This window comes from Callospermophilus lateralis, chromosome 8, assembly GCF_048772815.1.
Source record: "Callospermophilus lateralis isolate mCalLat2 chromosome 8, mCalLat2.hap1, whole genome shotgun sequence".
Lineage (NCBI taxonomy): Eukaryota > Metazoa > Chordata > Mammalia > Rodentia > Sciuridae > Callospermophilus > Callospermophilus lateralis.
In genome coordinates this window covers 58,768,713-58,795,621 of record NC_135312.1, presented here as the reverse complement: position 1 = coordinate 58,795,621, position 26,909 = coordinate 58,768,713, and the positions used below count along the sequence as shown (strand labels likewise).

At 38.8% G+C, this 26,909-nt stretch overlaps 1 protein-coding gene across 1 annotated transcript; it reads right to left on the bottom strand.

Annotated features, from left to right (window-relative positions):
- Positions 1–11,202: 11,202 nt before the first annotated feature.
- Positions 11,203–20,331, bottom strand: Ccng2 (cyclin G2). The gene is made up of 8 exons (XM_076864421.1): positions 19,834–20,331; positions 18,684–18,821; positions 17,934–18,071; positions 16,442–16,692; positions 16,037–16,115; positions 15,843–15,941; positions 13,538–13,743; positions 11,203–12,626 (listed from the first exon to the last, which is right to left on the bottom strand). Exons 2-8 carry the CDS (start codon positions 18,819–18,821, stop codon positions 12,503–12,505), a joined length of 1,035 nt encoding a protein of 344 aa, XP_076720536.1. The 5' UTR covers positions 19,834–20,331; the 3' UTR covers positions 11,203–12,502.
- Between the last annotated feature and the right edge of the window lie 6,578 nt (positions 20,332–26,909).

Sequence of the window (26,909 nt, the reverse complement as noted above, 5' to 3'; positions counted from 1 at the left end):
GTGGCTGCCACTTGAGACAAGGTACAACATTCAAAATCAGTAAACAGATAGCTATTAGCTATAAGGCTTTGTCTTTTCATCCAGTTAGCTGCTCAGAAACCCAATTAACCAGAACTGGGTCATATGGTCATTTCAATTGTCCCAGTGACTGGGAAAGAAAATAACTCTCTAGTCACTCTTTTATGGAATAAGATTTGGAAATGGCTCTAGATAGTGTGGCAGCTATGCGTGCATGCTGCACAAATGGCCCTTCAAGAAGGAAGCACTGCTGAGCAGTGAAGAGTGTGGCTGATAGTCAAATCTGCAGGGTCTTTGAGATATACCGTGTTCTTCCTGGGTGTCCCCCAGTCAATACTCTATCAGCTGGAAGTTAAGGTCTGGCCATGTCGGGCCAATGTGGGCTCCTCTGTAGGGCATTCTTCCTCCCAGAGCTCCCTGCTGGGTTGACAGAAATTTGTGCAGATCCACACCAGAGTCTGAAGCTCTCCCTGCCCAATTCTGCTTTCTCCTCCTTCTCCTTTCACAGTTGTCTGACCTGCATTATGGTGTGAGGACTTCCCTGTCTGGTTCCGGTTCCTCTCCCTTTGTTGTTCATGGCCATTACATCCCATAAACCGCTTGTCCTCCTACCTCCATCTCAGCATGTGCTTCCCGGAAGAGCTGAACTGACGGCAAAGGGCAACATGAACTAATTTGTTCCCTGTAAGGAAATCTCCATGGAAATCAAATACCTTATGTGCTAAGAAAACAGAACATCCGAACAAGCTAAGAGAATGAGATCTGACTACTCTAATCCCTTTCCCCTGTAAGAATGTTCCCAATCTGGTGCTCTTTTTTCTTATTTCAGAAAGGCCATCCATGTCTCAGCTTCTGCTGGTGAGCACAGGCAAAGTGGGTCTCAGGCTGACTCATGTTTCCGTTTTCATTCCTATCCTCCCTGCGGGTGACCTATGCTTTCTTAGCCAGGCTAATTCAGTGGAATATGCTGTAGCCAAGCTCAGTTTTTCCCACCTTGGGGCCTAGAAGACTGTGTTCTTTCTTTGTTCAGGCATTTGCTTATTTTGTATTGCTTTAGGGAAATTTCTCCAAATATCTGGTCCTTTCCACTATGTGTTGTTGACTTGATAATTTCATCTCTCAGGGTTAAGACTTTGAAAATATCATCAGTTCTGGCACATAATGTTCTCTGAGCAAAACTGCATTTGTTTCATTTGTTCATTTAACCTTCATTATTTAAACATCTGTTCTGTGATAGGCCTTCCAGAAGGTGCTGGACATCCAAAAAGGAACCGGACTGAAGTAGTCCTTGAAGAAGCTCACAGAGCTGTTTTTAAATTAAATAAAATAAATCCGAAGAGGTGAGATTGAAGCTAAAAGAGCAGCGAATCACTCATCAGATCCTTCCTATAACCTGTATGTTTTAAGCTTTTCTTTCTTCATGAAACACAACTTCAGAGATTCTCAAACCAGCATAGCCTCTCTACATGCACCAGTATTAAATATGGATGTAGCTTTTGTCTGCCAATGTGTGCTGCTTGTCCCTGCCTGGTGCCACCCTCAGATCTCCTCTCCTGATAGCTGCCTGCCTGAGATGACTTCTCTCCACCAATGCCTGACAAATAATGGAGCTGCCTGGATGGTGATTATTTCTGCACAGACACACATTCCCAAGTATGTCTGTATTGAGGTCTGTCCTTGTCATGGTTTCAGAATGTGTATGTGCTGAATGCACTCATTCTCATTTATTAATGACTGTCATCCAGTTTCCCACCATAATCATTTAGTTCTCACCTTCCAAAGTAAAAATTAACAAAGCTCCAAACAGATTTGACTAGATCACAGACTGGATGTAATCTTAAAAAAGATTACAAGTGGAAATAATGACAGTCCTCTAGTCTGACACTTAAGAAACTCTTTCTCAGAAGACAGGTGTCTTTAGAAGTTTGTTTTCCTAAGTCTTGAAATGAGAATGGCAAAGCTACAATGGACCTTAGACCATCACTGAGCCCAAACTTCTCATTATTTTATAAAGAGATTAACTTTTTTACATCAGATAACTATTGCCAGATCTGGGACTAAATCCCAAGATTCCTCCTCCCAGCCCTGGCTCTTTCCAACAGCTGCCACACCCTGGATCTGCCCAGTCTCACTGTCTTCTACAGCAAATTCTGCTCTTTCCATACTTCAATCCCCACCATGTCCCCTTTCTTTCATCCTGTCACCCACAGATTCCTTCCCTTCCCTCTTCTCCTTCTGAGGGATTTCTTACATTCCAGGCTGTGCTCTGTTTTTCCCCATTTGGACATCCTTTGTTTTGTTTTTTTGTTTGTTTGTTGTTTTTTTTCTCTTTGCCATTTTTAAGAAAAAAAAAGATAACTTGTACATATCTGTCTTTGTATCTTCTACATTCAGTACTTTAAAAAAACTTAGTTCAGAATTTTCATATGCATCATCTTTAAAATTGCAATTCTACAAATATACTATAGGTTAAATATCCTTTATCTGAAATACTTGGGATATTGCTTGGATTATTTTTATATACATAGTTAGATATCGTATGGGACCCAAATCTAAGCACAAAATTCATCTGTGTTTAATATACATGTTATATACATAGGCTGTTAGTAATTTTCCGCAGCATTTTAAATTTGTACATGAAACAGTTTTATGGTGTGAAATTTTCCACTTTTAGTTTCATGTCAGTACTCAAAAAGTTTTTAGTTTGTGGAACATTTTGGATTCCAGATTTTCCAATTAGGGATGCTCCACCTGTATAAAGCCTACTACAGAGTCCCTAAGACTTAATACTAAAGCACTTCTGGGATGGCAGAAGAGGCTTGAGAATAATTGCATAGGGACCTTGAGGACTTAAAGAGAAGATGTAAAACTTCAGTGTCCTCTCTAGTTTCTATGAATTGATAAAATATAACAAATATCTATTGAGCATAATTGCATGCTCTTGAATATGGTAGGCTATTTGCCCTCTGAGAGGAGACTATCTCCCTGGTTTCAATAATCCAGAAGTAGTGAGAATAAATGATTGAAGGAAATGGATAACCGGGTCTGCTTCCCTATCTGCCATCTCTTTCATGTTTTTCTAATAGCATTGAGAAAATAAAGGAAAGCAGTCTTAAGAGCCTGCCGGGGCTGACCCAAGGTGAGAAAATACCCAGTTCTCTTTGTTCTCTTGTCAGCCCATTTCACTTTTTGCTTGAACAACCTTGTCTGTTCCTGGAACTCGGAGTCCTGTAAAATGCATATAGAGCCATGTCATTGAACCCCAGTCAGGGCTCTAGCCCTAAGTCCAGGCAACAGCTGTTAAGCAGCTGCACCATTGTGCTGTAAAAATGCTCAGTGTAGGATGCAGAGGAAAGAGGAATAAGTGCTCTGAAGCTACGTAAAAAAATACAACCCCCCGTGACAACAGCTGGCAGGTAACATATTTCATGAAGATATTTGTGCACTAGAATAGATGCATTGCGGACGAGGTTTAGAACAGTATTTTAAGGATTTTTCCCCCATAAAAGTTATGCACTTAGATGTTAATAATAAAAAAAAAACTAATTTATAAAAAGGGAAAGGAAAAAACTAAGGCAAGTGGTACAAGACAGGCATGGAGCCCAGTAGAATGGACTATCATCCTCACCTCCTTCCCCTGTCTCAGTGCCCCACCCAAAAATGGCATGGAATGTTTCCCTGGAGCAACCAAGATGAATGTCTGCTCTTGGGGCCCCAAGTTCAGGCACAGCACCACTTCCTAGAGTTGGCAACTTGACTAGCCTTTGATCTCTTTTCCTTCCTGGGATGTGTCAATCTTGTTCCTATAATGTGCAAGTCAGTGCAAGAACTCAGGCTAGGCAAGTATAGCTGCAGGCAGGGCTTCTTCCAATGCTACACAGAAAGCTCTTGCCTGACCCAGCCAGAGGCAGTTGCTGCAATTGCTTACCTGCTGCATCCTATGGGAAAGAGTCTGGGTGATCTGGTGGCTTAGCCTATGTGTTGCCCAATAATGGGCAAGCTGGAACCTGGGACTTAATGAAGAGCAGGGGACAGGTTACTTTCTGAGTCTAGCTTTTTTTGGTATCTATCCTTTTTCTCCCATTCTTTTTAGAGACATTTTCTTTTGAGCCCTTTAGAAATCTAATGACCCCATTGGCTTTACTGAGCCCTCCTCCTCCCCCAACCCCATTAAAATTCTCTTGCATGAAAGTAAGGAAACTGAAATGCATTATTGATGGAGGCATAATTCTATATTCCCCTTTCAGGAGAGCAGATCAACAATATATAAATTTTAGATGTGTCTTGGTTAGGCTCAAGATTTTCGCTTCTAGAAATATATCCTAAAGAAGTGATTCACGGGTAAGCAGAAATGTATGTATAAGAATGTTTACTGTCGCTTTGATTAAAAACACTAAAAAAAAAAAGGCATCCATTAGAAGGGAATAAGTTAAACAAATTATCACATAATATATAGTGAAACACTCTGGAGCCATTAAAAGTAAGGAAGTTATTTCATATTTACTCACACTGATATGTCCCCCTGATAAATTGTTAAACAAAAAACATAGGTCATAGAAGTTACATAGAATAGGATCCTAGACTTGGATAAAGAAAAATTGATGTGTTTATACTTTCATTAAAAAGATTAAAAATAAATATTCTATTGACAATAATATCTAAGGAGTAGCACTTTAGGCATTATCAACTTTATATTTTTATAAAGGAGTTATACTGACAGAAAAATATTCTGATGTATTTTGAAAACCTTCCCTTAGGACAATATACAGGATGTCTTCACAGACAACTTGCTTTTGTACAGACTTTGCAGTTTTATTTTCTCCATTAACCTGCTCTGTTTCACAATCCTATGGAGTAGGAAAGGTAGATCTTGGTTTTGTCAAAAAAAAAGCCATGCAGTCATGAAAGTGGTGAAAAAAGATGTTGTTCAGCAACTACTGACGGTAGTATGAGGCTCTTCCGATTTGTGCAGAAGGGATGGGGCCATTTAAAGGGGGAAATGAGGGAATAAGGAGGGAGAGTGAGCAAGGTCTCAAGTGAACGACTACAAAGCACTGCTCAGTGGAAATGTGATTAGGCCAGCTATGTGTTAGCTGGCAATTACCAGAGGTAGGATTTTTGTTCTTCCACAGAGACTAGGAGAAAGACAGAAGCCTTCGTTTTTAATGATTACTTTTCAAAGGAACGGCTCTAAGGTCCTAGAGAAAGATACTCAGTTGTCTCAAAGGGACAGAAATAATTCACAATTTAAAGCCATTTCTAGTAAATGTTCTAGGAAAGAGGGCTGTAGGCCCTGTAGTCAGGTGTGGGCCAAAACAAACAGCAAATTCTTTTCACAGCACTGAGTTTTCCCAGACAGGAACTCGAAAGGGGACTGGATTCTCTCATGGATGCCACCTGAGGCTGCCGAAAGTTATGTTAGATGGGTCCAGTGTGTCAGTGTAGTGGTTTGACTGGAGTGTTTGTGCTGAGAGCTTTTGCCCGTCTCAAGATCACTTTTTCAGATTTAAAAAAACAAAACTAGTTCTCAGAGAAATTATATGGTGTAGCACGTTGGAAGTGCACCACATGGATCTCTCTTCCAGAAAGAGATTTGCCTTGCTACAAGGAGGACAGTAGCTGACAGCCTCCAGCTACAGCACCATCAGACTCCACCTCAATATTTGAGCCAAAGCCAACCTCTTCCTGGGTAGTCCTCAGCCAATGACTGAGTGCTTGGGAGCATAGGCTGACATTTCTGCTCAAAATGGGTATGTCTAATGGACAACTTCTGCTCCCAAGCTATCTGACTCTTACATCTCTGCATCATAGAGGTTCTCCTGTACTTCTGACATCATCTCTGTGTCTGTTTCATGGATACCTGAACTAATAAATAAGCCTTGTCCAAAACTACATTCCAGTTAAGAGCTGTTCAAACCCTGCCTCAAACCAAAGTTTCTGGATCTCATGAAAGTGTAAACCCTGTTGGACATATCAATATTTAACCACACTGCAAGTGTTTAGCTAAAGGAAAAACATGCTACAATTTGAAAACAGAATGAGCTGGAGGGAAACAAGAATGTGAGGCCATCATCAGGGCCTTGAAGAAGATGGGCCATCATCAGGGCCTTCCTTGAATGACTGAGATCACACCATATGGAACTAAAAGTTTCCACCTGGAAGGTTAGAAATAGATGAGAAGCAAAGCCAAGTCACTAACACAGCACCTCATAGATGTTTCTTACATTCCACCTGCCTCCCCTGTTAGATGGTGGGTTTCTCAAGGCTAAGAACTGTGCTTGAATTCCTTTTTGAATTCTTATTGCTTGGGACAACACTCTACATCATAATAGCTCAATAGTAATTAGACAAATAAGTGAGTCCTATTATAGCAGGAAGGTAAAGGTGGGGGACAAAAGTGGGATGATAATCATTATAGCCAATATTTACTGAGTGTCTTATTGGGCATTGTTCCCAAACCATGTATCATCATATTTAATATGCATAAACACTGCCCAGGAAGGCAGTGCTGCCAGTGGTGATGTCCATGAAGTGGACTCTGAGTCAAAATTTAGGATGCACAGTGTATATAGGGAGCACCTTTGAGATTAGCAGCCATGAAAGGAAGGGTAAGGAAGAAAGGCTGGTTAGAGGGAGTACATCTACAATGCAGACCTCACAATAGCTGCAGTCACTGGAAGCTCTGAAGCCAAAATGGTCTATTTGAATTGTTCTCTATTGGATCCAAGTTACCAGGCCTTATACATCCTCCAGCCTCAACTGGCCATTAGGAGTAGGCATTCCCGGGAGAATATGGTCCAGGGCTGAGATGCCTCTCTGCAGCTAAGGCAATCCCCACTCTGCACAGCTGGGGCAGCTTGGCAATACACTTCAGTTAGCCACTGTTATTAGCCCTTTACACAGACAAAGAAACTGAGATACAAGACGCTTTAGTTAACACCCTGCCTGGTCATAGAGTTAGTGGCCGAACCCAGTCTCAAACCCTGACAGTTTGGTGCAGAGCCTATGTTCTTCCTCAGTACACCACCTTCTTGAATAAGGTACACCTAATCCTACCAGTGGGCCAGGGCCTCCCACATGCCCTGTTAATGATTTAAACTCCTGGCTTTGGAGAGGGTGAATTTGTCCCTACATGCATAGAAGTTTAGCTTCACCAAACAAAGAATGGAAAAGACACGGTTCAGGCATTATCATCAATGCATAGAAAAGTGTTGACACATGTTCTTTGCCTAGCATTATGCTAGGCACCTTGAAGGATATAAAGGAAGCAGAATATGTAGTCTCTTTTCAGAAGCTTACAGTTTAGGCAAGAGGATGAACCACAGACATGTGAAGTACTTATTGGAAATATCCCAGAGCCTAAATGAGTAAGCACAAAATGATTGCTATGTTGGATAATAGTAAAACAGACAAAGGGCAAGCAAACTTTTAACAGTCCTCTATTATTACAAAGTTCCACCCCCATTAACACTGACTTTGGGTCTTGGAATCCAGAATAATAATAAACTATAACCCAAGTATAAAAGGAACTAGATGTTAAAGGTTTCAGAAAGGCCCACAGGCCTGAGTACAAAGAGGTTTCCAGGGCAAATTAAAATTCCCAGCCATTGGGGGTTGGGGGTGCAGCTCAGTGGTAGAGTATGCATCTAAGCATGCACAAAACCTTGGATTCTGTCCTGTGTGCATGCCTTGAATTTTTACATTAGTGTTCTAATCTGACTCCTGAGTATGAGATATTTTAACTCTAAATCTTGGCCACTTTTCCTTTACATGGGTGGGAATGCTTAAAAACTGGAGAATAATATGATTTACTTTACTGTTTTTTTTGAGTAGGATTTTCTTCATACAAATTTCATTATTCATTCAATAATTGAGTACCATCAACTTTTGAGTAGTTAACATTGTGGTTAAGAGCATCGTGTTTGGCAGACAGATTTGGATTGAGTTACAACCCTGCTACTTACTCCATCTGTGAGAAGGAACTTAACTTCTCTAATCATTATTTTCTTCATATGTAAAATGGGACTAATAGCAGAAGTTGTCAAATAGCATTGTGGTAAAGACTAAATAATTCATGTAAGGTGCCTGGGTCATAGTAAGTGTTCAGTAACGCTGCTTGTTACCTAAATAAAGCAGCAGGAGTGTGGGCCAGAAATCCTGCCGGGTGTTGAGCATTCAACTAAGGACAAGGGAGACAAGTAGCCCCCATACTCAAGTCAGGTAAACAGACAAGGGGGACAGACAAGCAAGGTATTAAAAAATATAGGGTTTCATGGAAAAAATGTAGCACTAACGGGTAAAGCCAAGGATTTACAGAAAGATTATAAGAAAATATCATCACACCCTTTAAAAATTATATTAATTGCTGTGAATCATTGTTTCTACCACTAGACTGTAAATTCCCAGAGGGCAACAATATTGTGAGTTGTGCTTTGTGCCATACAGCAAGCATAATGTGGTGCCTGGCCCATAAGAAACATTCAGATATCCAGCAAGTAAATGAACAAGTGAATAAGGGGGTGGAAAGACTATGTAAGGTAATTTGGTAGGAGTCCACTAGATGAGGGTGACAGGAGTGGCCATTAGGAGTGGGCCTTCCTGGGGGATTCCAGCCAGAGGAAATAGTGTGCATGAACTCACCGAAGTGAATAAAATCAGCTATAAGTGGAAGGAGCTAAATAAAATATAGTGAGGCTGAGAAGGGAACAGAGCCAACTAGAGGGTCTTCTCATAGTAAGGAGTTTGAACTTGATGCTAAGGAATAGCAAGACATCATTAAGAATTTTCATGAAAGGAAAGCTATCATGTGTTTTTTAAAGTTCATTCTTCTACTATGCCAGTAATTCAAATCCATTTTTTAAAAAAAATAGGAAACTACAGATAAGCATAATTTAAAAAACACCTATAATCTCTCCAGAGATAATCACCAATTGACCATAAATAACAAACTCTTGCTGTGTAACAACCCCCAAATCTAGTGATATAAAAAGACTTATTATTGATGTCTGTAGGCTGATTGGGATCAGTGGGTGATTCCTCTACGATATATATCACAGGGAGTAGACAGTGGTGTTCACCTGGGAGCTCAGATCACCCCAGATGGTCTCTCATCCTCAAGACCCACTCTCCATGTCTTCCCAACTTTCAGTAACTCGGCCAGAGCTCTTTTGCAGCATGGTAGCTGGCTTCCAAGAGGGATTAAAAGGGTAGCTGCCATACTCTTAAAACCTAGGTGTAGATATACACTGAATGTCTTCCACCGCACTTTACTAGACAAAGCCTATCATAAGGCCAAACTTCAAGGGAAATACGACTCCCCTAATTTGATAAAAAGAGCAGCTTGTATTCCAGCAGCTTGTACTGAAGACTCACTTGCTGCCATCTTGGGAAACTACCTATGATATAATATGACTGGCTAAACACAAATGCATATAATTTTTTTTATAATTTCTGATACTAAATAATTAGGAAAACTGAGTTCAAAAATTGCAAATGCAAGTTACATTGTTTTAACACATAAAAATCTAAGTGGATTACCTAACTAAATTAATGATTTGTATTTGTGGTGGGGGGATGAGAGGTAAGCAGAGACATGCCATATTGGAACATAATGTTAAAATGCTCAAAGAATTGAAGACAAAGGCAGATCCTAGATCACAAATGGTTAAAATCGCCATAAGTGTGCAAACAATGCCTTTGTTAATAGTATCAACACTGAGTGTGACAGGTAATTAAAGCAAATTGTTTGTCTAATCTTAACTTCCTACAGGGAAGGGTAGAAGCAGTGTCAGATGGGTAGAGACCAAGGGCCCTGGCATAATATTTCACCATGCACAACAGAAACAGCGAAGCACACACACCTGCTTCAGTCCATCTTCCACATAGCTGTCAGTTTTCTTAATACAAATTTTTAAGCTATAGGAAATGGTATAGAGAAACAAGCCAGAAACAAATGTACATTAGAAAGAGATTTATATGTCATAAAATAGGTTTTCTGATTGGGCCCTATTAAACAACTTTTCAGGTCAATTTTACATATTTTAACAGTATGTACAGGTAGCAATGAAGAGATAAGCAATAAGCCTCAAATGAAAAATCACTAACATATTGCAATAACTCTTAGTAAGAATGCAGGTCTGAACCAGGGACAGAAAAAGAGACCATGTAAAGAGAGAGAAAGAGCATTAAGAAAATCACATAAATGATAAAAGGCTGGTGACCCTTCAGTAAACAGGCAGAAGAGATGAAGATATCACCTTAGTTTCTGACTTGAATAGATAGAACTCTTATTCACTGAGATAGACATACAGGAAGAGCAGGTTTAGGAGTGATCAGAAATTTCCAAGTAGAATGGCCAGTTGTAAATAAACAGGTTTGGGAGCTCATTAAAGAAGTCTAAACATAATATACTTAAAATCAGAAAAGGGTACAAATGCAATCATATCCGACTTACTCAGAAGGAGCATCTACAAGAAGCAATACAACCCTGGAGGAACTGAAGAGGGTTCTAAGATTTGGAAAGTCACAAATAACTTTTACATCTCAAAGAACCAAAATCTGAATGCAGAATATTTTGTTCATTATGTGCCAAAATTACTCAGAAAATCATCCTCAAGCAGATTCTCCACTGAAGGGTAGGAAAATACACCCTTATCTCCAAGGAAGAAGTGGTATTACATAAACCATATTCAGCATACTCTGATTTTTAACCAACACAGAAAATGAAGTCTACAAAATCAAACTAGATGGGGGAACTTCTACAAAAAAAAGATCACCACTTGCGAAACAACTTGAGACGTAAAGATCCAAACAGCCAGTAGCCAGCAGGACTCCATCCATGCTTATTCACTAAGCAACATTGTAATTAGAATTTGATTTGTCAGAGATTGTACTGACCTGCCAACCTGGGCATTCTGGTTGCCTTTCACCATAATTTAATAGGCATTCAGGTTAATTCCCAGTCTCTGAGAGCTTACTTTAATATGAATCCACCCCAGAGAGAAGTCAATCCTCAAGTGACAGATTCACTTTGGGTACTTTCAAGGCAGAACAAAACTGTGGTAAGGAGCTATTACCCAAAGGACTTTTGGTAGCCAGTTAGAAGGCTGACGGTAGAGGCACTTCAAGCCTTCTCATTGAAATTCAGCAAGTACTTTTACCAAAAGATTAAAAATTAAGATGTGATTGCAAACAAAAATTCAATGATATTTTTATTGAATTATAATCTATTATCACTTCAAAAAGATCCACTTCAGAAAACATCCAATGGATGTTGACTTACCAGTAAAAAAGTAAGTCATCCATGTCTGATTATAACACCAAATACATAATAAATTATATTTACATGCAATGACTAGACTATCACACAAGGTAAAAAAATACAGTATTTTATGTACAATATTAAAGATTTACATTTTCATATACAGTTTTATAAAGTTAAAAATTCTCTGTACAAAATCTTAGGTGTACAGAGTTTTTATATATCCCCATCCTTACAGCTGGATCACAACAGATTTGCTTAAAACTATAATACTACAAACACTGGAGTTCTTTTTACTTCATATTAAAATCTTGGCACCCATACACTAACACATTATTTTTGAAATGTGAATTACAAATGAAATAAAATGTGATCATGCAGACTTTTTAATATAAGAAAATGAGATAAAATGTGCTTCTAAATCAACATTTATCAATTCCATAGTTAACCTAGTTCTGTTTAACTTCCTGTACTGCTTTCATACAGGTACATGCAAAACTAGCAGATTATGGATTTTTTAATAACATTAAAATAATACTATAGTCTGACAATACTTAGGCATTAAGGATTCAACTATCTAACAACTCTAGCTTAACAATTATTTCTGCTTTAGCAGAAACCTCAATTAAAGACATTATATACTAAAATTCACAGAAATGTTAACAATTCCTAAGTTTATAGGATCTGCATCAAATAGTACAATGGTCACTTAAAAAGCAACAGAATATGTTTGACATTTAAGAATACTGTGTAGTCTCTGTTCTGAGAATGAGAGAAGAAAATCTAAGATAAACCATGAAAAGATTAACCATTGTCCCTGCTAAGGAAGCACTTGCACACTCCCAATCTGTTAAATAAAGACACCTGAAGGCTTTATAAAAAAGCTTAAGCTACACTACTCAACTTTAAAAATCTTCTTGAAAAGTAACAAATTAAAGGTATCAGCACCTTCCTTCCTGCCCCAAATAGCTAAAGACCAACAACAAAAATAAAGTGCCAATGTCTAAAGTATTGTTAATTATTTAAGAGGCACTAACCCATTTGATGGCTTAGGATTTAAATATGAAAATAGGCCAGATCTGATCTGAATAATAAATAGAAGGTAGGTATTCTAGTCCATGTAATTCCTGCCTAGATGGGGGCTGGACCAGAAAACCACCTACTCCCCCATTTATTGCTTTAAAACTGGTAGACATATTTTAAACTCTGACACAGAACAATTAGTTAAGATGGAAAACACAGTGTCTGTGCCACTTTGAAATCGAAAAAGAAGGTGCACTCTTGGTCACTGGGTGGAGAACTGCTGAGACTCTCTTCTCCACAACTCATATCTTCACAAGAGTCCTCACTAAAGGGAAAAAGAGACAAAGAGAGTGGATCGTTACTTAAAATACACAGATGCTTTATAGGAAAAAGAACTAAACTGTAGTCTGTCTATATGAATATCTCTAGTCTTAGGACTTTGTATACAAACGTTATTCTTTATAATACAGAGCCGAATTTGACTTGTAAGGATCTCCTAAGGTGAAGTTTATTGTAATCTCTTTAGAAAATAATTTTTCTTTAAGAGATTTACACAAATTACTACTTGTCAAACTAATATTCTTATTCCAAATAACAACTCTTGCATTAACTAATTAAAGAATTCTAAGTGTTTTAAATCCAAGAAATGCAAACTAAAGACAACATATGTCCTATTCCATAGTCTATTTAAATGTCCTTCTAGTATCAATAATCATCACTAATCCTCTCCAAGTATCAAAGCAAGAAACCAACAAGCTACAAAAATGAAAATTCCAGTCTTTTATCTCTGTAGCATAAAACAATCAAGTTTATTAAAAATATTCACTTTACAAAAATGATTAATTCTAAAAAAGAAAATGACATTTGGCAAAACTGAAAAAAATATCTGTAGAACTTGGCCCCTTTATTTTCCAGTTACCTACCCCTCAGTCTCTTCCTCATAGCATCATATTAGAAATTCATTTGAACATTAAAAAGCCTAGAATACTGTTATTTGTTTTAACTAATCTATATTTCAAAGAGCAGGAGACAGAGACAAAAACAATCTTTTTTTAAGGGGAGGCTTATAAATTATTATCATTTTAATGAAACTGCTGGTTAATTTTTTTCTTAAGAAATTATGCAATAAGAATAGGACCTTTTTCTGATGCCTTATGTTGCAGTAATCCACAGCTCTTTTTCAATAAAAATTAGTTATAGTGTGTGGAAGTCTAATTAGCCAAGATACCTGCTTACCTTTCACTTTCATCAAAACAACCCCTCTCTGGGATTGTTGGCAACTCGGGAACACTGTAGTAGCTATTGTGGAGGTTCTGAGCTGTGCGCCTTGAAACAATCCAAACTAACTTCTTAAGATCTGGTTTGCAACATTCAGGAGAAGAATATTCAGCTAAACATTTAGATACTAGCTCCCTCCAATAGAAGAACTCGGTGTCATTAATCTGGGAGGAAAAAAAATATATATATTTTAATGAAGAGGTCATAGCACTGGTTCCCAAACCCTGCACTTGGAATTATCAGGTGGTCGGTTTAAAAAAAAAAAAAAAAAAAGTGATGGCAGGTTCCATCCCCAAATATTATAATTTGATACAGAGTATAACCTGGGTGTCAAGAGATTTTTAAGTCCCCCAGATAATTTAAATGCGATCAAAATTTGGGAACCAATTTTACAGGAAGAGCACTATAATATACATAGCATTCAATACATAGAAAGGTTTGCCTACTCTAACACACTGACTTAAAAATACTGTCTTTTAATAAATCAACTATCAAATATATTATACTTTTCTTTACCCCACAAGTATATTCTTTACTAGTCCCATGCAAACAGAAAAAATTAACATTCCTTTTGTTACATAAACATTGTTATAGAAATCAATGTTGTTTCTATAACAAGACACTGTATAGGTTGCTAATAATATACATTTATATTGTGACACGAGATATAAACTAAAGGAGAAGTTACCAATATGAAAGAAGATCCCCCCCCCAAAAAAAAACATAGTTCCTTCACCACTGGGTAATGCCCAGTTTATTTCATGGAATCAATTTTCACTGATGATGCCTCCATATATCACCATTAATAAGTTCAGGTGAAAACTGTAAAATTATGATTAAAAAGCCTAGAAGTTACCAACAAAATATTTCACACCACATACCCTTCCACCACAAGCAGAAGGTTTTTGTATCATCCTGGCCTCCATTTCCACTAGATTCAGTTACATGTTAAGCCTCCTATAATCTGGCTTCAACCAATCCTTTCTCACTACTCTATTAACATCACCTCTAAGACATCAATGACTTCCTTCAATTTTCATTATACTAAACTTCTCATCAAAATTCAATACTCTTGGCCACCTCCTTCTTAAAAACCTCTTCCAACCTGACCATGCTCTTACTTGTCTGGATGTACCTCTCTATCTTGCTTGGGTCCTAAGGGAAGAAAAGGGCAATATTGAAAACCCTAGAGCTTCAAAGAAGCTCCCTAAGTTTCTTTAGGTTTCAACTATCACTTCTTCATGGAAAATTCCCAAACTAAATCTTTAACCACAATTTATCTTCTGAGTTTTTATTCCAGGCTGCGAAACACATGCATGCCTGGGTATGCAAGCATCAGAAATCATACTTCTTTCATCACAAATTAACTTCTTCCAAGTTTCTTTGAATTATGCCAATATTCTCTCCATTCTAGGTCCAAATCTTGGTCATTCACAATTCCTTGCCTCATTTCCATGCTTGGCTCTGAAAACTATTGCTTGTGTTTGATTTTCTTATTCCTGCATGTGGCTATCACTCAGACAGTCTACATGCAAGCCTACCCTAAAATGACTTTCCAAACTCATCTTCTAACAGTCTACTAATTTCTTAAATATAAGCTTTTATTGTGCAAACCTTCACTCTTCAAGAATTTCTTAGCACTCACCAGGCTCCTCTCCTGGTCTGCCATATATCTTGGCTAACAACACCCAAACATTCCTATATTCACTATCATCTGCATTGAAACATGATAATAAACAACAGAATACACTATCTCATGATTTGTTTCCTTAACTAGACTATTAGTTTATAAAAACAAACTGTGCTTATTTTTGCCTTACCCCTCTTTTTGACTGCAAAAACACTGGGATGGCCTGCCAAAGAGGCTTAAAAAGAGAAATAATGCTGATGTTAATTTGGTAATGCTACTAATGAAATGATTCAGCCCTATAGATGAGAAGGAATGCCATCCTAGTCTATTAATGCACATATTAAGTCTACTTCCTAGTATACATTTTAAAACAATGTGCATGTGGCAATATATACAGCTTTATTAGCCTCTGACGTGATGCTACAGAAAGGACACCTGCAAGCAAACAGTGCTGCACTAACTGATCAAACTCCCATCTAGCTTAATATCCAAAGCTGTATTTATACTTGATATATAAGAAAAAAATGAATATAAAAATTAAGAACCCCATACTATATTACTTAATATTTAAGATACCACAGGGGGAAAAAATGAAATATCAGGGAAAAAAAACCTTGGACTTAAGATATTTACCTTGGAATGCTTTTTAACAAGCAGGAGAATTTCCAGTAATTCAACGGATTTCAAAGTTTCTACTTCCAAATTGAGAAGGCACAAAGCTAATATAGATGGCTATCAAAAGATAAAAAGAGAAAGAAAAAAGAAAAAATTAGTTTCTATTTTGAATTTTAAAAAATAAATTTATGAGACGTGTAAGAAATACTTACTTTTGCTTTGGAAAAGACAAGTCGGCAGTGGCAAGCTTTCAGCTGAGCTTCTAGTTTGTCAAGGCTCAGTATTTCTTTCCTATAAAATACAAATGTCAAAGTCTTAAATGATTTTAAGAACTTCCTATTAAAAGTGCAAGTTGATCTGGGTGTGGTGCTGCATGCCTGTAATCCCAGAGAACTGGAAGGTTGAAGCAGGAGCATCCCAAGTTCAAGGACAGCTTCAGCAATTTAATGAGGCCCTAAGCAACTTAATAAGTCCCCAAAACTCAGCAGCACTTAACCACTGAGCCACATCCTCAGAATCAAAAACCAAAAAGAGAACAAGTTGAAAACTGGCACCCTAATATTTTACTGTTACAGCAATGCTCAAAGTACAAAACTTTCATTATTAATCCCACTAACCTTTCTGATATATGACAGAGTATAATAGTATGATATAAGTGCAAAAAGTTTAAGGCAGTAGTAGCTTCCAATTCATAGTGCAATTTTTCTGAAATTATTTTTTCCATCCGTTTTATGTCAGAAGCAGTACATTTACACTGACTAATCCGGATTACATCATGAATGGACGGAATATTGCATTCTTCTTCAACTATTCTAGCAGCCAGCAGAAAACAACAGACTCCAATGCAAGATAAATGTTTAGGTTTCACCTGGAAAACAAAAACAAAAGAATTCTTTTAACTGTCACTTTAAGTATAGCAGATACTTAAAAATATATAGTAATCATGCCCCTACTCTTAAAAGAGAACACAATCCAGCTGCTTCTCTTATATATATACACTTGCCTTTACCCACAATTATACTCATTTTTACATTTTAGAACTTCTTAGCATTTGGTTTTAGGCCTGGCATGGTGGCACATGCCTGTAATCCCAGTGACTCAGGAGGCAAAGGCAGGAGGATGGCAAGTTCAATGCCAGCCTCAGCAACTTAGCGAGACCCTGTCTGAAAATAAAAAAGGGCTGGGATGTAGCTCAGTGGCAGAGTGCCCTGGGTTCAATCTCCATCCCCAGCACCAGTAAAATCAAAATCCAGTTTAAAAAAGCAAATAAATAAGGTTTTTTTTGAACATTTAAAATATTTAAATGCAAGGGGAAAAACACAATGCAGTGAAAAGTTAGATTTCTAGCACTGAGTAATACTCTGTAATCTTTTAAATTTTGTAAATCTAAAACAAAATCTCCCTCAAAAAAAAATTGAGCTTTTCAAGGTTAAAAAAAGAAAACCTTCTTCAGATATAAAAACAATACTTTCTACAACTTTTTATGCAAAAAATCTTTAAGAACTATTCCATACTTCTACATTATTTTACCCAAGAGAAATATTACATCAGTTTGTGCAGCATGTGGGACATGTATAAAAGATGCAATGGACAGATGGCTGTCCTTTTCTTTCCAGTGCCCTGAAAACTGACCTAGCAGCTGAGAGCAATCCTACTGGCAGGAGAATTACCACATTTTTCTATCAGTTGCTAGTGATTGTTAATGACTGTGGCTCACTTTCAAAAGACTCACAGGGAAGGGTGTCTACTTCATTTGTTGTGTTTTGGAATTAAAAGCATCTAGGCTCTAATAGAAATGTGATGAAAATGAAAACTTCTTTTGAGAACTGTATACATATTTATATTGAGTACTGAAAAAAGTCTTCTTTTTGTCACATTTTCCAAGAAAAAGTATTTAAGAGGTACAGCAAAACCTAGTATAAAATACAATATACACTTAAAGTCTCTTGATCTGGCATTGGCACTAACAATCACAATTCTTATTATAAATGAATATGTATAATAGACTTCTGTTACGTTCACTTAATAAATATTTACTGAACCCTTTGTGCTAGGCTCTGGACACAGAAAAGGTATTGATAGGATGTAATTACAGAAATGATTAAATACCTTCATAAGAGCCAAGAATCTGTCCAAAATATTGACAGCTAGAACAAACGTTTCAGTGCAAGATCCAAAAAAGTTAGTTAAACTCCTTAAATCTTCTACTTTGGCATTTCTCAATCTTGAACACAGAGTATTATCATTCTACAATAAAAAAACAAGAGCCAAAGTTAATAATGTTCTTAAAACTATATAAATGATGCACAGATTCAAAGAATAAGGTATCCTTTCCCTTTAACTTTCAACAACACAGAGGGAAAGAGTGGTTAATAAAGCTTCATCAGATGTAAGATGTAAAACACTAATTTAAAAAAACACATCATAAAAGAACTTCAGCAATTCAACATAACCTGAACTTTTGCCACACTCCTGAGGGCAACAGCAAATACAGTATAATTCAGTTCCCTTAGAATAAATGTTTCCTTGCTTGTTTTTGTTTTTCTAAAATCAGCTAAGATTCTATAAATATTTCATAGACAGAGGGTAGGAAATGAACTGCTCAATTCTCTAAGAGTCTCCCACTCAGAAGAAGCAGGCTGGGGAAACTAACATCTGAACTTCTCTATACTTGGTATTACTTCCTTTCTTGCTAAGAAACAAAAACGCGATCCTGTACAGTATTAAGGTTTTTCTTAGTACTCCAGGAAGACCAATTTTGGTCTTTTGCTGGCCTAAGTCTTCATTCAATTGGAGGCAGGATCACCTTCTCCAATCCCCATTAGCTACTTGAGCAAGTCCTCCTTCCTACAAACTTACCTCTGGGGTAGCCTCGATCAAGCTCAGTCCTTTCTCTCGAGGTTGGAATCTCTGCTCTTGTTCCAGATAGAAACTCAACAATCCAAGGAGCTGAACTCCTTCACGATCTGCCAAATACTCTGTCCCCAAATCCTTCATCTGTAGCAAAGACACCACATAAGGTTAAATATGTAACTTGGGGGTGCGGGGACCGTGAAGTAAGGCAGAAAAAAATGATGGCAATACCTCCAACGAGGGGCGCCCCAGCACACCCCTGCAAGGAAATGGTGGTGAGGGGACCAATCTGCCAGAACCTCCCTGACCGCCAAGGAGGTGTGGCAGGGGAAGGGCTTGTGGTCACGTCCGCTGGCCAGCGCTGGGCCAAACCAGCCAGCCCCAGCTGAGACACTTCACAAACAGGAAACTGTCTGCGGGTTGGCAGCGTCCCTAGGGTCTGCCTATCTACCCCACCTAAAGCTGTGCATAGAGGACTTCTGTCCAGGGGACTGCACAGGGACTATAGGGACCAAGCAGGGAGCGGGGAAGCTCCAGGATTCTGGAGGTGGGGTATTGCACAATAGGAAGGAGGGGAGAAAAAGTCTCCCGACTGAACAAAGAACCAGAGGGAGGAGACTCTCGAGCTCCGCCCCGCCTGGGGATCCCAGCACCAGAGACCCCCATCTTTAAAGCCCAGCCTCCAAGATTTCCCTATCCGCTTCCGCAGCGCCAATTACTTAAGTACCCCAAGTGCCAGACACCCCAATCCGAGAGGGGGCGTGGCCCACTGGGCTGGGGTCGAGAGCCAGAGCTTCAGTCTGTCCACACCGGAACATCACCAGTGAATCCACTCATGCTCGGGTTCCGCAACTGTGCGGAGCTCTGGGGCTGTCAATCCTGGAAGCACCACCCAAGCAAGCCCCCGTGACAAAAGGAGGTGTGGATGCCGAAGCAGAGAACTGCTTTTAGCCTTGTTGCCCCCTTCATCCACCCCACGAACATTGACTGCCGCAACTCCCAGGGGCTGGAGCAAAGGGCAGGACCCGGGCTGTTCCCGAGGGGGAGGGGATGAGGGGTGGGCAGCAACCAAAGTCTCTAATCACCCTCCCCCATCCCCACTGCAATCTCGATGAGGAACAAAGAAACCCAGAGCAATCCCAGGAGGCCCACTCACCGTGACAAAGGTGCGCCTCCACGGCCCCTGGCGTTGCACTTCAGAGTGTACGGGGTGCAGTGGGGGCGCCACCTCTCCGTCTCCGAGGTCTGGTACCTGCCGCCTCAGCGGTGCCCCGGGGCCGACATCCCAGCCTTCCCTCCTGCCGCGGCCGCCTCGGCCTTACAGCCCTGTCTTCATCCTGCTCCCCCCAGCGCCCACCCAACTCTGGGCACAACGCTGACCCCTCACTGCCGGTGCCTCTACCTGCACCGCCTTAGCCTCAGCGAGGCCCCAGCAAAGCCCTTGTTTTTGTTTTGAGTTTTCGACGCCCCCAAGGGGGCGGGGCACGTGACTCTCCGCGGAGGAATCCTTCACTTCCTCCACAGACTTTGAAAAAGAGTCCCGCCTCTAAGCCACAGTGTCCAGTGTCTCTCTGGGCCTCCACAGCTCTCCTAGGCTGTACCTAGCCAGCCCCCGCCCAGTTACAAAGGCCGTGGGTGGAGTCTGGGCATCCGTCTCATTTCACAATTGAAAGGAGGAAAGGGCAGTGAGCTGGTTGAGAGGCGGAAGGAGATCATTTCTGGTCGCATCGCACCTTTTAAAGGTCCCCGATTTGTTTTGTTTCCCCTGTTTTGAAAAGTCCGCCCAAAGTAGCCGGGTCTCTGATTGGATGAGGGTGGGGTGAGCAGAATGCGGAGGACCTGATTCACTTTTGAATCTGGATTGGCTAACTGATTAGTTTTTGCACCCTCTGATTGGCTCTCGCTGTATCCTGCACCTCTATCTTCCTTAGGGCCTTAGCAACTCTGAGGTATGGGTGCGCATGCTCAGATTAGGTGTCTTTGATGGCATTCAGTTACCTGCCTCGGGGTCTGTGCCTTTTCTCCGGGGCACCTCCACCTGTCCAGGGAGATACACCATGCTAGACAGTCTTTGTGACAACCACTTCTGCCAGGGGGAAGTCTTGTGTTTTTTTTTTCCTTGTTTTTAACGTTTCTTATTTTGTCCAGAGCTATTTTGCAATAACCAATCAAGTTACTGTAACATTTTTAGGGTCTTTAAAATGTCATCATGTTTGGGTATTTGTTTAAAATTTTTCTGACCCAGGAGGGGGAAAAAAAAAAAACGGAGATAGATGAACAAGATGGACAAAAAATGGAAAGCTGGTGAAGCTGGGCGATACAGATTTACAGATTGCATGCTTATTCTTTCTACCTTCTGTACCTTGAAGTTTTTCTATAATTAAAAAAAAAAGTTCAAAGGAAGGTTTTTTCAATAAAAACTGCACATGATAAGGGCACCTAAACATCTAATCACTATAATAGCATTCCTCCAGAGATTGTGGTTGTGCTGTTGTTTTAATGAAGGCTTCCAGAGCTGCTTGGTCCTCAGTAGCCTATAAAGTACCATTTATTGTCCATTATAATTAGTATAGTTATTAAGGTGGACACCTCTCCCGAGGCGGGGCAAAAAGCAAATCAACTAGGTGCCTTAGGCTGGAGAAACTTTCACACGGAATATGTTCAGGAGATGTAAGAGACAACCCTGGAACAATTATAGTTCCTTTCTGCCTCCTCAATCCTCGTCTCCTGCCAAACTTGAAAACCTGTAAGTAGCACATTCATGAGTTCTAATCTAAATAATCAACCCCTGAAAAACAGTTTCTCCTTTCTGCTCCTCTGTATGTTTTCTGTGAATTATTATGTTACTTGTGAAAAATGGGAAGGCACATAACATAGCTTTAACATCAGCTTTCTTCTTTCCAAAGCAGCTAAGGAAATAGGTCCCTTTTTATATTAACTGCAACTAGACACAGACATCTATCTAAAACACTGGGGGAAGGGAGCCCAAAGAACTATCCTTTTATTTGTGGAAGTGTACCCTTGTTGGAATTTTTAGAGAATGATGTAAAACTAGCACACTACTACATAATTTTATTCAATGCTTCTCTAATTCTTTAAACCTTATTTAAATTCTTATTTGACATAGGTTTCTTTTGGCCAGAAATCCATGCTAATAAACTTAAACAGAGACATGAACTAATTTGGAGAATAGATCCAAGATTAGACTATCGATTAGAGCTCCCATACAGAGAACACAGAGGCTCAGGAAACAGTCCAGAGACAGAAGTAGCTGTACAAAAACATATACCGTGGGAGAAGAGAGAGTTTGTGGCCAAAATGTGAAGGACACTGAGGACTTTTTTTTTTTTTTTAAGTAAGAAGATAAAGGTAGATGAGGAACACAAGATATAAACTGAATGATATGAAATAGGAAATGTAAAATTATGTGATAGGCAATTTTAAAAATAACAATTATAAGAAGGAAGGGATCTAGAAATTTCTAGATCCTTTGTTTAGACCATTAAATGGTATAAGTTATGCAAAATATATATTATATTTTATAAATGGTATTTTATGTACCTTTTTTTCCAGGCGGCCTCTTGAATGATGTGAACAGTTCTCTAAGAGCAAAACAAGAAGTTTGTAAATGGTTTTGAATTTCCTGCTCTTTGTATAGCTGGCTTAGCTCAGCACAAGAAAAAGATGATCAAGTTATCCAACACGGAGCCCTTTATCCTATTAGTCCACTTTTCTCTTTAAAAGTGAAGGAAAACATCATTTTTAAAAAATCGTCCAATAGTTGCATTATCTTTTTTTTTTTTCGTCCTTCAACACACCTTCTATTATTTAACAATGTTAATAATCTGGAGGGAGGGGGAAATTGTATAGGTTTTCTCTAATGATTTTGTTGTTGTTATTTATATATATTTTTAACTTAGTACATTGAATCCTTTTTTATAAATTAATATCTCTAATTAGGAGGAAAGCTGGGACAGCCTTTCTCCAGACTTTTTTTGTCCTTATCACCTTAGCTTACTTAGTGTATTAGGCTGTCGGTACTACTTATTAAAAAAACATTCCTCTACTCTAATCAGACTTTACATATTAGCTATTTTTTATCTTTTTCTGAGCAGTTATTAAGAGTGGCTTTCCTGCAGTGTGCAGCAAAATTCCCACAACTTCCTGCAGTGTGCGCCTTTACAAAAATCGGGAAATCAGAAATCTGGCTGCCCCCAAGAAGGATTTTGAAGGAATTTATTTTAAGATACTTAGTCTGATACAGAACAGTGATAGGGATACAGTAGGTTTGGGTGATACTTTGCCCCCAGTAACTCCATGAAGGCTTGACACAGAGCCGATTGTCCTCAATGACATCTGAAACTGAAACTAGAAGGTGGGGACAAAACAGGAAATAAGCATGGGGCACCCACAGAGAAACAATACCTGCATTCAGCAAATTTGACTTGTGAGGTGTGTCCTTCAAACCAACTCACTCTTAACAATCTGCCTTGAAAAGAAAATAGGGCATGCTCAAGGGGCTGCAGCACCCTTCCCTAAATGATTTATATTCAGACATCTCTGAACTGTGCAAGGAATCAAAATTCCCACAACTTCCTAGATAATATTTTCCTTTTCAGAAATGATGGTCTATGATAGCAAAACCTAGCTTTTAATGCAACAGACATATAACGAATACACAGTAAGTGCTAGGCATGATACTAGGCCTCAGGGATTCAAAAAAAAAAAAAAAATGAAACAAGGTCCCTAAATGTACCCTTGTTTGTATATACAGTAGGGCAAAAGTGTTCATGGTTGCATCAGAATGACTTTTAAGTTTGAGCTTCCTACTCACTAGAGATAGCACCTTGAATAATTTGCATTGTTCTGGACCTCAGCCTTCTAAGGGAAGGGGAAAAATGTGTAATTATGTCTACTTCATTTGTAACAATTAAGTACAAACTTATGTGAAAGCTTTTTGCTTGCTACCCATCTAAGCTGTTAGGATCTTTCACAACTCTGTGACTTTTGGAAGGGGAGAAAAGAAAGGATTAGCCCTAACTTCAGCAAAGAAATCTGGTGGAAAGCAACCCTAAAAGGAAGAATCTCAGGATCAGGATTTGTAAAGCTGACATGAGGTTACCCCACCCCCTCTCCACTTTCCTCACTATTTCTGGCTCCCTGTCTAGGCTGTTTTGGGGCTACAAACCAGTTTCTATGACAGAAATTTCCTACTTAGATTTACCCTGCTAGCAAAACCCACAAGAGACAGGAATGCCTGTGCCAAGGAGAGGAATGAGGAAGGTATTACCCAACCCAGAATGCCCTTTAAAAGTGATTCTAATTTTTCAACCAATAGCCCATGGTTTAATCTGATCCTGGAAAAATGAGACAATTTATACATTAGACAATCAATCCCTTTCCTCGAATAATCAACTAAATAAATCAGCAAGGCTTCTCATATAGTCTCTTTCCTGACTTTCTGAACATCAATAAATTCTTCTCAAATCTGAAATCCAAAAGCCCAACATTTTACCATTTAGGTATCTTGTTAATGATAGAAGCATGTGGTATCTTTCTGGGAAATTGTGTATATGTCTACAGAAATGTTGGTGATAATCACAACACAGTCAGTTAAAGTGTGCAGTCTCAGAATTGTGGAAATTATCCACACTATAGAAACCATCTGAATGACCACACCAAGAGGACCAGTTTTTCTTGCCAGCCAGTTTAGCCTCTCCCAGTTCTACAAGCTTGAAGTGAGTTAGCCTTGTATCAACTCTCTGAAATCCCAGAGCTCATTTGACTCTGTGGCCCCTGTATAACTTTATTATCCAGAGCTCTTTCTTTTAGACTGAAAGTCAACTGAAAAAATGAAGTAGCTTTGATAGGATGTGGAAAGGCCCTAAAGTACAATTGAGAGTACAGATATTCCTGAAATCAGAGCTGTTCATCTCAAAACAGTGGTTCTCTCCTAAAGTGTATGTATGTTTTCCTTTTTTCTCTTCTTTTTTTTCTTACAAGCTGGCACAAATTTAATTAAATTGTGTGACAATGGCTACAATCTTTTGTTTTGAAGAGGCAGGTTCTCACTATGTTGCCCATGTTAGTCCGGAATTCCTGGGTCTAACAAGTGATCCTCCTGCCTCAGCCTCCCAAGTTGCTGGAATGCAGGCAGGCCCACTGTACCTGCTTCCAAAGTAAATATAAGTGACCAGACTATATTCTTGGACATTGTATGTTATTTACAAAGTACTTTCTTCTTCTACAACTTGTTCCAAGAATCATAACATAAATCAGATTTATTCTGTCTTTTCTTGACATCACACTGCTGTGTAAAGTTGTCACTTTCAGCAAAGACATCACTTAGGAGATGTCTGTTGAATATATCATCTTTTTCCCAGAAGAAGTTTTACATCCGTGAAAGTAAGGATATCTTATTTTGATCTCAAATGAAAAGGCAGTTGACATTCACGGTGATATGAATAAGGAGTATAAGCTTAAAATTTGCTTTTGTTAACATTTTAAAGTGGTTTCAAAATGAAGGTTTTTTTCAACTTCCAAAAAGAAATATTGCTTTATAGCAAAAATTCACAAGTCTGTTTAACTCTATATATTATGTTTTTAACCACATTCTAAAGAAGAAATTGTAGCTATATACAGGAGCAAAACCAGATTTGGGGAAGGGGAGATGAAACGACAATTTGAAGGGGTTCCCTCTAGAAAAAAGAGGAGAATTTACAAATACAAAATTAGATATGAAAGCGAATATTTACAATGAGAAAAATCAAGACACTATACATTTTTAAAAGTTGTCAAACACTCTGTTGTAGTTCTCTATTGCTGTGCAACAAATCACAACCTAACTTAGGAGCTTTAAACAACAATAATTCTATCATTATGTCCCATTGTTCTGGGTGTTGGCTGAGCTTAGCCAGGCAGTCCTGGCTCAGGGTCTCCCGTGGCAGGGGCCGCAGTCATTTTGTGACTCACTTGCTTATGATCTGGAGTTCATGCTGACTGTACTGGGGCCTCAGCTGAGGTTAGTGACGAGAACACTTTCGTACATGGCCTCACCATGTAGTCTTTTCACTTCCTCATGGCATGGTGATGGGGCTTGAAGAAAATCAGGTGAAGGCCATTGTCTCCTTTTATAAAACTAGTGTCTGTATTAGTTTCACATTTTTCTATAACAAATTGACCACAAATTTAGTGGCTTAAAGCATCATACATTTACTCTCTAATAGTTCTAAAAGCCATATGTTCAAAATGGGCCTCACTGGGTTAAAACCAAGATACTGGCAGAGCTGCATTTATTCTGCAGACTCAAAGGAGAATGCATTTCCTTGCTTTTTCCAGTGTCTAGAGGCCACTTGTACTCCTGGGCTCATAGCCCTCTCCATCTTCAAAGCCAGCATCACAGCTGTTTCCTTTCACTTATGAGGACCTCGGGGTTACACTGAGCCCATCCAGATAATGCAGAATAATCTGTCTTGGAATCAGTCAGCTGATAGTCTTAAGTCTCCCTTGCCACCTACAATAATGTGTTCACAGGTTGTGGAGTAGGATGTAGACAGTTGGGGGATGTCTTTATTCTGCCTACTACAGTATCTCTTCATCCACAAAGACTGCTCAAGTTCAATTGGAAGTATGTCAATCAACTTAAAACAAGAGCATGAAGGATGAGAGATATTGTGGTGACCCCCTCTGAAAAATAAAATCTTGCACATTCACAAACAAAAACGCTGGGAAATGTCATATTTTTATTAATAAATTTTCTGACATGTGACTGTAAAACTTTTTGCCAATGTTTTGTTGCATACTCTCTAATCACTTCTTTATACATATATCAAATTTTAGGGTTGATGTCTGATTTGGGAAAACCTGTGTAAGTTTTTATATATGAGCTACAAAATGACTACACTCATTTGTTTAGCCTTGTCACGTTTTTCCTTATTGCAGAAGCATATTTTGAGTTTTGTGTCATCTTTGACTATCAGCATTTTGTATCAAATCATCAAGAAATTTCTATTTTTAATATGATCTTATGATTTCTTCATTAAATTAGAGTACTAAACAATCCAGGAGTCTATCCAACATTTCTAAAGTTTTGTCCTTTTAAGGAAGTACTGCTTTCAGAGGGATCTGAAAAAAAAATTTTTCTACAATTTGTTTTTTGACATTTGAGCACATTCTACTGGTTTTATCATGCATTTTTATGACTTTTCTTTCACACACCACTAGTTTGTTTAA

Bases quoted from the DNA above. Each gene is read 5' to 3' on its own strand.
- Ccng2 (XM_076864421.1), bottom strand. From the start codon at position 18,821: ATGAAGGATTTGGGGACAGAGTATTTGGCAGATCGTGAAGGAGTTCAG. The intron at 18,072-18,683 runs GTAAGTTTGTAG...TTTTTATTGTAG, and splicing joins TGATCGAGGCTACCCCAGAG to AATGATAATACTCTGTGTTC. The intron at 16,116-16,441 runs GTTAGTGGGATT...TGTATTTTATAG, and splicing joins CTCTGTCATATATCAGAAAG to GAAAGAAATACTGAGCCTTG.